Genomic DNA, 16018 nt, shown 5'->3' on the forward strand with positions numbered 1-16018 from the left:
TCTGGTAAGGTCTCAACATTACTAACAAAACAAGCCCAATCTCGGCACACCTAGCTCTACTCGTCTATTAGTTCCAGTAGCAGTCTTCGCAGTACACCTGCAGGTCATTCCATCAAGTCCGGAGGTAAGGTCTCAACATAACTAACAAAACGAGCCCAAACTCGGCACACCTAGCTCTACTCGTATAATAGTTCCAGTAGCAGTCTTCGAAGTACACCTGCAGCTGTCACTCCATCAAGTCCGGAGGTAAGGTCTCGACATAACTAACAAAACGAGCCCAAACTCGGCATTCCTAGCTCTACTCGTCTATTAGATCCAGTAGCAGTCTTCGAAGTACACCTGCAGGTCACTCCATCAAATTAGAAACTAACGCAATCCCGGAAATCCCACGGGAACGGGAACTTTGCGGTTTTTCTTTGACTGCGCGGGCGAAGCTGCGGGCGGAAACCTAGTTGTTATTAAAACACAATTGCCATCTTCAAAAATATTTTGGAGCACGTATTCTCGCGCGGTTGCAGTTTACAAACAATACCCCGAATTAATTAATAAAACATAAAACTCTTAAATATTGCACTTTAAAAAGTTTTATGAACCTTTTTAAATGATTTTTTCTAGTATAATTATTAATTACACTAACGTCCATAACTTTTTATGAGTTTTGACTGGGCACGTCGGTTAAAACCTATATTGACTAGATGTCTCGACTTAAAATCAGTTAATAAGGATATTGACCGATGCCCTTAGTCAATAACGTTATTAACTGGTTTAATCAGATAAAATCAGTTTATAAGGATATTAACCGACGCCCTTAGTCAATATCCTTATTAACTGATTTTACCGGTCAATAACGTTATTGACTGGTTCAGGGTTTTGACTGTAACATATGTACTTATGTAAATATACTCTATAGTACTTTATTTTACACAACATACCATTTCTTAACAATCTTTTACAATTTATACAACCGATAAAATCAACTTTTTAAACACAGAGGGTAGATACAAAAAAACCTACCTAAATAAACAGAGGACATCTTCTTCGACACATTCTCATCTATATACGTGACTCCAAGAGTAAATAGTGGTGTGGCTCCAGCGCCATGCAACAATTGTGCTAGCACGAAGATGCCCACCGCCCATGCACCACCTTCCGAAGTACTCTCGTCACATGTACTTGCCTGCTGCGATGAAAATCACGAATTATTAAAATAGAATAAAACTGTAATTGATATCATCTCGAACAAAGTGAAATTAGTATTCAAACTCAAACTCAAACATTTATTTATTCAATTAGACTTCTTCGAGAAGCACTTTTGAAACGTCAATACATATTTTTATCATTTACCACCGATTCGGAAAGCAGTATCTATGGAGAAGAATCGGCAAGAAACTCCATAGTTGCTCTTTTAAATCATTTCAGTATTACAATTTAATTTTACAAAATATGTAAGTAACCGTACGTATATATTATCATAATATGCCAAAGAACTGTCCTGCGGTTCTCACGCGACAACCCTCCATGGGTTTTTATCTTCCATATATTCCTTAATGCTGTAATAGGCTCTCTGAACTAAGACGTTTTTTACATAATTCTTAAATTTAGCACTACTAAACTCTTTAATACTATGAGGAATTTTGTTGTAAAAAAGTATACCTTGACCCATAAATGAATTTTTAACTTTAGCTAACCGGTAAAATGGCATTTCAATTTTATTTCTGTTCCTTGTGCTTGTTCCTTATTAATCTTTAAAGGGAGTCAGATACTAGTGAAATTCGCTACATAGAGTGAAACTAAACTAATTTCATTTGTTTTCTAATTTTTAATGATTTTTATGTTTTGTTTGTATTATAAATTATAAATTAGAATTATTAGAATAGATAAATTCTTATTTCTGGTGCTGTACAAAAATATATATTTTCTAGATAGTCACAACTAACTTCGATCGGTCAGATCGATTTGAATTGCTCTACCTAAATTAAAAAAAGACGTGTGGCACTCGGGGACTGCCGCGGAAAAGCTGCATTCTATGCCTTCAAGCCACACGGCACACCTCCGTGCCTGTCGGAGTGGGGAGCGTGAGGTTTTTTCGTTACGGAATTTCTGGATTCGGTCCCCGCGCTCAAGGTCCGCGATAGAAGCTATGCAATCGCTTAAAATTTTTGAAAGGCGATACGTGACGATACGCAAAATTCTTAAAGCCAATTAAAATTTAGTTAGGTACATTTTTATAGCATTAATATTATTAGTACTTAATTTTTCTCAAAATATAATTTATCCATCTCTATAACTCTATCTATCAATTCCTTTAAAATGACGCTTTCGATCACAACACAATAATGTGGTTATAGTATTGAGAGTACAATATTTTTTATGGTCTCGATTCATCCAGTACATCAGAACCGGTTTCATTGTCAATTGTACACTGGTTGAAGGTTTTGTAAACGAATTACGCCGCCTCAATGCGCGCGACGTTTTTTACTTTTAAACCTTTGTGATTCGTCGGCAGTATTCTAGACGTTAAGGTTCTGCACCGTTGTTAATTATACAGCTTTCTGTCGTTTCCTTATTGGGTTTTATGCAGATATGGCAATTTTAAAGTGTTCCTGTTTAAGAAAATTTCAAACCGCTATTAATATTTCGTAAATTTGCCAAAGTGTAAAAATGTTGTATCTATAGAAAATATCGACATTGACGATGACATGTTGATTAAACCAGACTTGTAAAAAGATCGTACTTTTTCATCGTTTTCTCTTTAAAACATGTTTCCAAGTTAACTTTTGGTTAAATAGATTTGATAAAACTTGCACACTATACGACAACAAAACAGTTATAACATATTTAGCCAATCTAAACAGACGCCACCTACCGTCCGGTTGCCATCGCACAAATCGTCTGGCTCGTCTCCCGCCACCTTGTACGGCGGCACCAAGAAGTGCGGCAGCGCGAACATCAGCGAGCCGACACCCATGAGCAGAACGCCCCAGCCGAGCCAGCGCGGCTTGGAAGCGGCTGTCCTACCGCCCAAGTACGTGACGGGAGCCAGACAGGCGAAGGAGGCCATGTCGTAGCTGGGGAAATGGTCTGGTCTTAGTATAACGAGGTGTAAATGATACAAAAAGAGGTACAGACAAAATAAACTATGTCGTAGCTGGGACCAATAGAGTTTAGGGCGGTATGAATGACAGAACACATACAATTATATTCGTCACTCAAGATATCAAAACATAAAATATAGTTAACTCACACTACAATACTAGTTGTTTTTTAAACTGAGATTAACTAACTAGTAACTAAAAAGTAAACTTACCCTCCCGCTATAACTCCAGTTTGCATCGACCGAAGACCGAATCTCTTCTCTATTGTGGTTATGACTACATTGACGAAACCGTTCACTACCATACCTGTGGACAAAAAAATACATTAAAAAATTGTGTTTGCAGATGACTGATTACGATTTACGATTTATAAATATACGAATATGTAAAAAATTCCCAAGCTATTAAATGATAATGCCGAAGATCGTTAAAAATGAAGTTCCGTCAAAAATCCTATAACTGTGGAATTATCCTTTTAGTATCAACTCAGTTTCATTTGTGAATTCTAACTGCTATATCATTTTAAAACCAACTAAAATATTCAATGACAGTACTCTTTCATATTCACATAATCGCAATCCATTTTTATCAAGTTTCCGAAATGAAATAATAAAGCACAGGCTATTTCGGTCGGCCATCCGTCGGACATTGTGAAACATTAATCAAGTGGGATATTTTAAGCTGAACCTTTATATGGTCTGATTGATATTCCATATCTATTGCTATTGTTTTAAATCTACTGTTAATATGAAAAGATTTTTGTTTGTCGAAAATAACTGAAGCTATTTTTTTTTTGAAGTTTTCTTTATCGGGGTTGGAAAACATTTTTTCGTTACGCGTGACATTTTTCCGTTACGCGCCATCTTTTTCTTATCCCTACCACGCGTGATTCGACGTATTTCTGTAAAGTTGCATAGTATAGTAAATTATTTTTTGAAAAATAAGGTCATAAAGAAGTTTCACTTTTTATTTTTACACGCACACATTTTTATTTTTGTATTATGATTATTTTCCCGAGCAAGGTCAGGGTACCGCGCTGGGATATTATACTCAGTAGAAACTGTATAATTAGAATTTAAATTTTTAATTTGAAGGTATGTTTGTTAAAAAAAAGTCAAGTTCTGTCTCCAAGTGTTAAATATGTTGGAATGCTAAGTTTGTATATTCCTGTTTGACGAATTAGGATAAACAAGCTGCATCTAATTGGATTTAAAGATATTTTTGAAGTTAATGAAATCTAGCGGTTCTGAAGCAGACGAAAATTAGCAAAAACATTAAACAATGTTTTCGTATACATTAACATAATGTGAGAGTGGTCGATGCCCCGTTAAATTATTCTGTTCTTGCAAGGTCGAAAATATACGAAATTCCGGTAATTTTAAGATAACATCAGCTTTAGTTCTAGATTTTTAGTAACTAACTTAACTTCATAGTTCACAATCTTTCATAAATTTTATTATTTTTCATGTTTTGTTTTTATTTTTATAACTGAAAGCAGTTTTGTTACTTAGGAAAGATTGAAACCATAAAGGCCAAAGGCCTATATGGTTATGGTTATCGCCTGAAAACGGAACGTAAAACATGAGAAATGTAGGCAGGTATTCCCGATTTTAATTATAATTCTTTTCAACCTATTTACGTCATGGAATTATTTGGATATGAACAAATTCATAGATATTCAATCCTCAAAAATTTACCTGCCGTTATATGACACAGTTTTTTCAAACCAGTCCATCAGTTGCAAATACATTTCTTCATAGATACAAAACAATAAGGAAAATCTTTATTTACATCTGTCCTTTATTGCATTTCAGTGTTTCACAATAAACGATGTTGACCCGTTGAAGCTATTAAAAATGCCTCCGCAATAATAAACAAGGATCAAAAGATTGTCCTGTCTCTGTCAATAACGTTTAAATGGTAGAAATGAGCCGGAAGTAGGGCTGCCAGCTTTTTGAAATATTCATGTTATCATAGCGTTCCGTTTTTTGTAAATTATTATAATATGCACTACAATAATAATTATTATTATAAGACTAGCTGTGCTGTGTGGTTTTACCCGCATTGCTCCGCTCCTGTTGGTCTTAGCGTGATGATATAATATAGCTTATAGCTTTCCTCGTTAAATGGGCTATGTAAAACTGAAAGAATTTCGGTACGGATCGGAACAAATCGGATCAGTAGTTCTTGAGATTAGCGCATTCAAACAAACAACAAAACAAACTCTTCAGCTGATATAGAGGTAAATTACGTTTGAGTAGATCCTAAGTTCGATTACCGATTAAAAAAATATGTTTCTAGAAAATAATTACATACTAATTCACTAACTACTAACCGTCAGGAAGTAGGTACAATAAATAATCGTCGAAATGTTAAATATACTAAATATTTAAAGGCTGTAGTAGTATTTAGCTGTAAAATAGTTAATTACACCATAAAGCATATCAAGAACGATTGAATTATAAATTCCAATAAAATGTTAAACTAATAATTACATTTGATATTCACGTCATCAATCTAATAAATATTTTATTATTCACGAGTACCAACCCTACTCATAAACGTGACGTATAGCCCCTGGGGTAGACAAATTGAGATGACTCTATGTTCTTTTATGATTTTAATAAGCATTTTCAGTGACACGATCTTTTAAAGTGCCTCCTGCGAATGATTGACAAGGCAACACCGGAAGTAAAAAATGGTTTTATTTTAATTTGAAAAACGTGAGATAAAATCGGATTTGGAGCATCGTGCGTAATTAGAGGCAAGCTTTAAATAATAATTTTAGTCCAGGATTTTTCACAAAACTTCTCCTACCTTAACCCCGTAGTTTTTTTTTTAATAATACCAATCATACTATTTATCACGTGACTAAGACAAAGCCAATCTCATATTTTGAAATTTCATTATATTATATTATGACCGTACACGTACACGCCTCACTGTCTTTTATTTATTCTTTAGTATCTCTAACCAAACGTCATTCTTATTATCTCTTCAGCGGAATTTTCATTTGTTTAGGATTATGTTTAATTCCCAGAAACATTGATAACGCAATGCAAACTTAAAAGCAATAATTCTATGACCTCGTGCTATTTTGATGATTTCGAAAATCAGATAGAGATTGCCTATACTTCTACGTATGTGTGTTAAATGAATTATCCTACTATTATAAATGCGAAAGTTTGTGAGGATGTGTGTGTGTTTGTTACTCTTTCACGCAAATTCTACTGAACCGATTACAATTAAATTTAGCACACATATAGAGGGTAACTTGGATTAACACATAGGATAGGTTTAACCCGGAAATCCCACGGGAACGGGAACTATGTGGGTTTTCCTTTGAAAACGCGGGCGAAGCCGCGGGCGGAAATCTAGTATATTATATTGTGATATACCCTGGAGGAGATCATCTAATAGAAAGATGAGTTGAAAAGAAGAAATGAAAGAAATTAACGAAGTTTGCTGATACTGGTATCTATTTCCACTTTTTTGTAGAAGAGCTAGAGCAGGATATTTGATCAGGAAATAACTTCACATGAATATTATTAATATAATAGTAATAAGTAAAGTGTATAGTATAAAGACATACTAACGAATTCAATGCTATCATGAATGCAAACCAAAATTTAAATTCTTAGAATTTAAAGTAACCTGAGAATACAGTAAAAAGTAAGAAAGTTAAAAATTATTGGACAAGTTGTAGCCAAAACAAGATGGAGGGCTATAAAAATGTCTAAAGTTAAATGAAGTGAGCGCGCCACCTGCTTCCGAGGGAAGGCTTTTGTTCTTTTTAATACGATTAGTTTTAGGGATGTGGCTCAGTGGCTGGTGGTATCTATAGTTGTGTTAAATTATTTATGTATTAATATGATGCTTTTGGTTTAGGTTAGTTATACGTACGACATTCCTTCTATAAAAAAAAATAATTTTCGAACATATTTAGTTAAAATGATTTTTACGATATCAGGACAGGAGACGGAAAAATTGGAAAAACAATTTAATATATTTGTGGGCTTACACTACTAATATGCACAATGTGTAGTAACTTTTTCAGTCTGTTACGTATCCACACCAGAACCACTTTGAATTATAAATCGTGATATTCATTATACCTTGGGGAAACCTTGGAAACAAAGGTCAATTTTTGTCGCGAGACCACATCACGAGAATAGGGAGGGAAAATTTCTAAAGAAAACTAGTAAGTGAAACCGCGGGCAGAAAGCTAGTTTCAAAATATAATAAACTGGTCCAGTTCCCGTAGTATCGGAGTTTTTTTTTAAATTCCGTTAAAATCTCGTCAGCAGAAAGTTCGCAACTTTGGTAATAATAAAAGTTTTAATTGCTCGACCACTTGAGGTAATCGTCTGTTTTATTGTTTAAAAATCACCGTTCTACTCTATATAGCATGGTTTTTAAGTTTGAAGAAAGCAGTTTAATGTATTTGGAATAAAATATATGTAAGCTTGCTGTGTCGATTCAGGTGATATTTTGGAATATTTACTTACCGTCTGTGTAGCTACATATATAAATGACATAATAATGTTCATATATGAATAAGTACCTACATATCCTATTAATTTAATATCCTATTAAGTGAAAGTTTATGACGACGTATGGACGGATGTATGTTTGTTATTCTTTCATTCTAAAACCGCTTCTCGAATCCTGAAGCTAGGAATGAAATTCAAAGATCACGCTCCACGCGAAATCGACCGCGGTCTCCAGCTTCTTTACCAAATTATACTTTATCCAACCATGAACTGCATTGCATACACATTACACTCATATAAACTTTAATAACATGTAAACCATTCTCAAAGTGTATTATAGTAATAACACGTTGAATCAACCCCATTCCGGTGTGTTATGAAGCTTCGATACTCCATTGCAGTATGGCCACTAAATTGACTACAAGAAAAGGTTTTTTTATTCACATAAAAATATAGAGTTTAGTTCGTTGATTCAATTCAATTCAATTCAAAAATAGTTATCGCTATATTGAACAAACCTCAGATAGGATATAACGTTTTTAACGTGGGTCAACCCGTTCAAAAGTTTTTTTGTTTTTTTAATATTCATTGAAAATTAAGAATATTTTGGTAACTATTTTAGCACCTAATTGCATCATGACATTTTATACTGTGAACGAATTTGACAACACACAAATGCAGAAAAACACACACAAAAGTTATTAAAATCTGTCGAAAAATCGCTATTTCCCTAATGTTTCCTGCCCTGTACCATACAAACAGTCACACATACACAAATGCGCAACCATACGCACACATTGTAAAAGCTTCCATCACTAAAAATCGCTCGTTCTGTAGCGCCAGCTCAAGTTACAGTTAATCGAGTCCAGCGGAGCGGAAAATCCGGCGATGGGGTTGCACTCACACCGATAACTTGAGGACACTTGACGGATTAAGCTGAGCCAATTAGTACTTGTTACATGTTACCTAATACGCAGACGAAGGGCTTGTTTGGGGATATGTTTTTGTTTGAATAAATACGGAAATATCATGGAAATGTTTTTCGCAAGAAAAGTGGAAAAGTATTTGTTGATGTTGTTGAATGTTCAAATGTTGAATGTTTTAAAAGGTTAGTCACTGATACTGTGATACATAGTTTTTGATGGGTGACGAGAAATATACATCATTTAAAACATCGTGCAGATTTTTTCCCATTGTTGGGTCCGCCTAAACCAAAGGGGGCGCAAAGTAAGGACTTAGAAATTTTTTGATCCAAAGTGAAATTTTTTTTTGCGCGTCGACGGAGCCCCGCTTCGCGGTGCTCCTATTTCTGTGTAGTTTTTTTTTTAAGAATTCTAACCTAACCTAACCTAACCTTTGAGGGCGAATATCTCGGCCTGTTTTATTTTAGAGAAAAGTTGTTCCTATAAAACATGTTTATATTAGCGTAATCTTTACGATAAAACAATAATAAATAGGTGTTTTAATGACACCAACTCCATCAAAGTCCTGCGCCCCCTTTGCTTTAGTCCAACCGGTCTCTTGGCTATAAGCCACCAAACTAACTAATAACAGAGTGAAGCCATTCGAAAAATTTAAGATTATGTTTAATGCACATTCGATAAGGTATCTTCAAGTCAGAAGCAGAGTATCGATAAAACGAATCGAAAAATTGGCTTTAATCGAATGTTTTCTGCATGTAACACCGTATTTAGTATGTACCTACTTATAGGTCGTTACAGGTCTATAACTCTATTATCACATTTGCTCATACAAATATAAAGTATAGTGTGTTTCGAACAAAAACCCTAGTGCCAACATCACTTTCCTGATTTTAAAGATAGTTTATTTGGCAAAAATAAAAACACGTGCATTGTTACTGAGCAATTGAGACTTTTTTAGTTTTTACACGGTTACAGTGTACTTGATACGAACAGCTAAAACAAATACCTCGCAAACTTGAAGCACTAAAAACAAATGTTTGTCAAGCACGCTGGCAAACAATATGGCGGCATTTCTTGGCGGGAAACGCAAATTAGTACTATTCGCTAATGAAGTTCGTATTTCTGTTCATTCTCGTGTGAGCAGCGTTGATTGGGACGGGGATATATGGAGATGGCATGTCAAGGCTTAATTTATGCTAAAATATAGTTAATTAAGTTTAGTAATTGGACAGGACTCCTGGTTGGAATAGATGTTATCTTTTTACTGGTAGGAAGTGTGATTACAACTTTATTTAAGAAAATATGGGTAATAGTTGTTAAATAATTTTGGTTTCCAATTTTGGATCGATATTTTCACATAATGTATCACTATAGATACCAACAATCTCTTCTACAAAAAATGTCACAGGCCTTCATGGAGGGGAGGCATTACTTCTATGTACTTTAAAAAGGGGCTCAATCACAACAATTTCCTGTCAAACATAAAAAGAATCACATGAAGCGCTTGAAACCCCACGGAGATATCAAGTGATAATACCTAGCAAAAAAATAAAGTCGTATTTCGTTTTATGGAACATCGGTTGAAAATTACATTATTTCAACTCATATATCCACACAAAATTCACCATTTATCGACTTAACAAAAAACACATTAAAATTCATACGAAACATCTAGAACATCATTCCACAGTTCAAATACTAGTCCGCTATGCACATGGTTTGATGGAATCACGTTCAAAAAGTAACTAGCAAAACGTATGAATTTCAGAACGAATCGCATACATTGCTCAGTGCTCTAGGTACCATTGTTAGGTTTTATGCTGTACAATCCATATCAATATTAATAGTAGTTACACGCTATGCATGACATGACTTAATTTTATATCGAGCTAATGTCCTAAAACTAGTTTAATTGAGAGCTGAATACCTTGTTCTAGATTATGTTTTCTATCAAACCTAGTTAAGAATCTTGTCCACGAATAAAAATTTTTCACTAAAAAAATCTGTAACCCAAGTATTTGGGAGAAATACCACAGACAAATACACACATAAAACCGGCTTTTGCGTGGGGAGTTAAAAATCAAATGTGTCTATCAAGACAAAAAACATCCTGTTCTGCTCCGGCCTATTATATTCTATCTCTGTGCCGACTATAATAAACTCTTGGTCGATTTTTAGCGTGAAACAGTAAGAAACATCCACCTATCCAAAATCCACACAAACTACATCATTAGCAGTCACATTTCAATCCGAAGGCTTAACCACGAGTCGTATAAGCCGTTACAATACAAATTGTCGCATTGTCCAGAATCATACCATAATAGGCTTAGCGGCTTACTGCATCGCGCTATGGGATTTTTCGCTATGGGGCATCATATAAACCCTAAAGCCGCTTGCAATCAGACGATGTGATCTCGTTACATTAGCTAAAATTGTAAGCATTGGGATTAAATTCGATTGCTAGCTTTCGCGTTTAATAAATTGTCTATTATCATGATTTGAAAGCTCTCGTAGATATGCATCGATATATCTATGTTAACTACATCTTACGTTGTGAAGTCCCGTGTCCCCAAGTGGGGTAGGTAAGGGGCAGATGCATTATCCATACATCTGTTTCACTGATCGATTTTCTTTAGGGAGAAGTAGGTGATCCGCCTTCTGTGTCCTGACAGACCGAGACATTTTTTTTTCTTCGTCTCAACTAAGAATCGAACCCAGGACCCCCCGGTTCTGCGCGCACGCGTTAACCACTGTACCAAAATTACAAAATAAAACAAAATCATTGCTTCTCCATCAACGCCAATAAAAATATTAATACCACTTGAATGAAAATTGATAACTTTCATAGTTTCCGTTAAACGAAGCCGGGAACTAATGACCGGGCTTACAATACATCCCGGGAAAATGATACCGGGATAGAGAAATGACAATGTAGTCTTGCACATTTATCTTGTGTTATTTGTTATTGTAGTTAATTGATATGGCAGTAAAAACTATTAACATTTTCCTTTTAAATTAAGCAGGTGACTGATGAATTTACATTACAAAATATTAACTACTTCAGCTTCCGAGTAAATTCAACACGTTTAAATAAAGTTTTTTGAATATTTAAAATTTTTAAAGGTTTTGAAATTTAAATTAACACTTTTCACTTAGTTTGATTGCTACACCAAACCCATAAGTTACTACAAAAAGTCCAACAGAAGAGATTTTTTTATTAAACCTCCAAAAAATAATAGATACTTTGTCTGATGTGATTGATCTACATTATTATGAAGGCACAATTAAAAAAAATATGGTGTTATAAAAAATCATTATAAAAGAAAATCCGTGTAAATTTTTATTTATCCTTTATTATATTTGCGAACATTATGCGAATTTATTAACAAAGCCTCCGATAAATTGAGCACAGTATGGACAATGCCGCACGCCAATGCCTAGTCACGTAGTGCCGAAAAATATTATGCAGTGTACATATTGAGGGTAACAAATATATTTATTTTATGTATATGGCTTACGATACAAAAGTCTGTTGTTTGTAAAATTATTTGTATTAAGTATATACATTGGAGTTTATGATTATTTATGTTGCTATAACTTATCTCTCTACGTACCTAAGTCTGTATTATATTGACAAATTATAAAGATAGTGGTTATTCGGAGTCTGGAATAGGTCTAGTATAATTTTATTACATTTACTGCATGTTTACTTCCTTATGGTTCTCGAGATCAAAAATAATCTTTCGCTTCTACCTAATCGTAAGAGAAGCATTATACTGTCAATCAAAATAACAAAAAAAAAAACACAGAATATTTGGCGCCAAACGACGTATTAATTTTTTGCGTCCAGAAACCTATTCTCTATTGAATTAATAATAATTTTTTACATAGTCGAATAATAGATGCTTTCTAAAATTAATTTTTAATCGTAATTATGAAACAGTGTCGTGTAAACAAGGCTTACAAAATCTATTAGATGATTTTTTCGATTCATTGGTGATAGATTAGCCGCTTTGTTAATATGCCTGCTCACCGTGAGTATGATAATTTGAACAATGCTGTCGACGTTTTATCTATACATATAATAAAATCGTAGGAAAGTCAAAACTGTACATTGAATATTTTTTTAAACGAATACATAATCCATGATCTATAATCGATATAGAAGCCAAAAACATAGTTTTTAGAATTTTTGTCTGTTTGTCTGTTTGTCTGTTTGTCTGTATGTATTTCCTTGCTAATCTCAGAAAGTACTGCATAGATTGACTTCAAATTTTGCATGAATATTACTAACAGGTCGGGTGAGGCTATAGGCTACATATTATCAAGCTATCACCTACGGGGGAGGAGCTGTGAACCTTTATTTTTCTTACGTATTCCGTGTATTACGACAGCGTACAATCTAAAGACTCATGTTTAAATGTTGGTTTCGAGTAAGCCATGCTATTATCTAGCTTTACAAAATAAAAACTATGTCATTTACGTAATTTGGGCAGAGAAACAGTTTAATGAATTTAGTAGTATAAAGACAAATTAGAAACAGCGCCATCTATTAAATGTTATAAAAATCAATTCAATTTACACGTTAACTATTGGAAATTAATAATCAAATGACGCATATATAAATGTTGTTTGACAATATCTATATTGACACTATAAAAATTATGCCATTTAAGTAACTTGGGAAGAGAAACATAGCTTAAAGAATGTAAGTTGTATAATGTTAATTTTGTAACAGCGCCATCTATGAGATTTCGTAAAAATCAAATCAATTTACATGTTAACACTACTGAACACAATGTTAAAAATTAATAATTTAAATATAATTATGTTATTTATTTATTTAACTCTTTAACCCATATCTTCCGTTCCCTATAAGATATATTTCGTGTAAATAATAAACTACATTTTTTTAAAGTGAGGGTAGATGTTTATTATTTTAAACACCATTATCTACAGTTAATCTAATGATTGTGTTCCAAAGAGTATAATAATATATTGTTGTGTTCATTAGTTACAATTTTAAAAATCTTCGTGTTTTATAAATTTACTAGCTTACCGCCCGCGGCTTCGTCCGCTTTGTCTAAAACCTAATAAATTATGTACTAAAACCTTCCTCTTGAATCAGTCTATCTATTAAAAAAACCGCATCAAAATCTGTTGCGAAGTTTTAAAGATTTAAGCATACAAAGGGACATAGGGACACAGGGACACAGAAAGCGACTTTTTTCATACTATGTAGTGATATTTATAAAGCAATTGAATGCCATAAAACAAAAAATATCAAATGCAATCTTCGTGTTTTGTGAATTTTCACCATCATGCGTTCCCACAAAAGGTAAGTTGTTACTTACAGGTATTTATTGAAATGAAATGAAATGAAATGAATGATTCTTTTATTATTTTGAGGTGCATTGGGAACAGAAGTTTTTGATAAAATTTTATTTGTAAGTAGTTTTTTTTATAGATTTACAGTTAACTTTTGATTTTTTTATTTACAGATTCAATGCTAATAAAATTATATCGCCTTTGGAAGACGATTTCTGCTGATATTTTTACTACACCACTTGAAAATTGATGATTTGATGATAAAGACAGTAGCAGCGAGGATTAAGTGGAAATTAGTAATCATCCGCTTCGTCAATTTTTGACTGAAGTTAATGTCCAACGTCCAATGGTTCAATCATTGGAAGTATCTCGGGAAATTTTGGAGGATATTTTTCAGGAAGGAGAGGAGGGGTAGCCAACCACATATCAAACTACTACGTTTTAGTACCGAAAAAATTTTTATTGCCAAATGAAACGTAAATTTTGCACTCACAACTTTACAAGTAATGTTTTTATTTTGACTTTGCGGTTATCTGATTATAATATTTATCGTTATGGCTATCGACGTACCGACCGTACTGGGATCAGAGTAGGTACATGATATACAGTTCATCATCCAGGATTGCTTAGAGCATTTTCACACTGAAAAAGATGTTTTCTTTGAATCGTAGTTGCTTCATTTATTTATTTTTAATCATTTTACATAATATGTTTTATATTTTATAAATATATCATTTTCATTATTTAAGTAGATAAAATAAATTATGTAACGGTTTTATAAGAAAACACATTATAGTTAGGCGACGGTGATTTCTTCCAGGCAAAAGATATTCATCAGCTCAATAAAATTGAACAGTATGTTAGTTATTCTTTAGATTCACAATTGTAATGAGCATTTCCGCATGCAAGTTGTATCGTAGTTTAGATATATCATAGTTTTTACATATTAAAGTTCCAACAAAACCCTCAAATTTTTTAGTAGAGTTGAGCAAGATAATTTGAAAAATGTGCCGTGTTAAGTATTATAGAAAAGGTTAGTTCGTTGGTAATTATTATTTCTTCTTCATTTACATGTTGTTAGTAAAAATAAACTTTAACTAACAGTCAAAGTAGTCAAAGTATAATATTGTAACATTCATTCGTCATTTTTTGTATAGGCGATATTAACGTAGTATGTTCTTTTTGTAATGCTTTATAGTGTAGTAAGGCGAGTCGGCTTTCGTTTGAAGATACACCGGAACCTTTCACAAAATCACTACTTTTAGAGGAACATACTGTGCAATTAGCGTTTAGCTACTATTATGTATTCTGTGGTGCAATGTAAACTGTTATTAGACAATATTCGCTCTTATAGTAGTGCGTTTCAAATGATCCTTTGGTGCTCAATAATTATCAGAAGATCCGTTCATGCTTACTTTTAAGATACAAGGTCAAGTTTACCATTTGATAGGATCCCTTTTGCCTGAAGGCCAAGCTAAGTTTGTTTAAATATATTTTGTATTCGACTACAACGAATCGTGGAATACAAGAAATCAATATTTCTCAAATTTAAAACTGAACTCATTTCACAATTTTAGAACAGGTTAATTCGTATGTATGCAGTTTTAAATCGACATTAGAAGCTTTTCCTCAAGATGGTGATATCGGCACTCAGGAACTCCCTGGACGTGTTATAACGCCCAGGCCACAGTATTACAATTTTTCCTACAGTAGGGCGACGAATGTATTTTCGCATAGCAACGGAGGGGAACTCGCGGGGGGTCAAGTGACGCGGGCCACGTACCACAAACATGCTTAGTTTGTGGTATCGATCGCGAAAGATAGTCATCGTGTTTTTAGTAAAGTTACTATGTAAACTAACGTAATTTAATACTTAGGTACATATTCTATAATGGTGTGCTCAAACTGTTAATCTACATTTAATTTAGATTATTATTTGATACTAAGTAATGTAGAATTTAAACCACATTCATGTTTTCTTCAGATTTTAAGATTTTCTTATCAGAGTGTTCAATTTTAATGTAGTTAAATTTTATAAGAGACAATAATTAAGAAAATTTTAAAATAAAGTGTCACGTATTTTTTTTAAACGACGAATGACGAAAAACGACCTAATCGCGGACGAAGTCGCGGGCAACAGCTAGTTAAATTAATAATAGATTAATCATTTGAGTGAAAG

At 33.5% G+C, this 16018-nt stretch overlaps 1 protein-coding gene across 3 annotated transcripts in view; it reads right to left on the reverse strand.

Moving 5' to 3' along the window:
- LOC123696562 (solute carrier organic anion transporter family member 4A1) overlaps nt 1–16018 on the reverse strand; it is a 47793-nt gene that overhangs the window by 14327 nt on the left and 17448 nt on the right. For 2 of the 3 annotated variants that reach the window (XM_045642825.1, XM_045642833.1), the window contains exons 4-6: nt 3308–3401; nt 2867–3068; nt 1015–1180 (exon numbers count right to left, since the gene is read on the reverse strand). In XM_045642825.1, the coding sequence (XP_045498781.1) occupies nt 1015–1180; nt 2867–3068; nt 3308–3401 (462 nt within the window). The remainder of the gene's footprint in view (nt 1–1014; nt 1181–2866; nt 3069–3307; nt 3402–16018) is intronic. The other variant, XM_045642842.1, reaches the window with a different exon arrangement.

The sequence above is a fragment of the Colias croceus genome, chromosome 1 (genome assembly GCF_905220415.1).
Source record: "Colias croceus chromosome 1, ilColCroc2.1".
In the NCBI taxonomy this organism is placed as follows: Eukaryota; Metazoa; Arthropoda; class Insecta; order Lepidoptera; family Pieridae; genus Colias; species Colias croceus.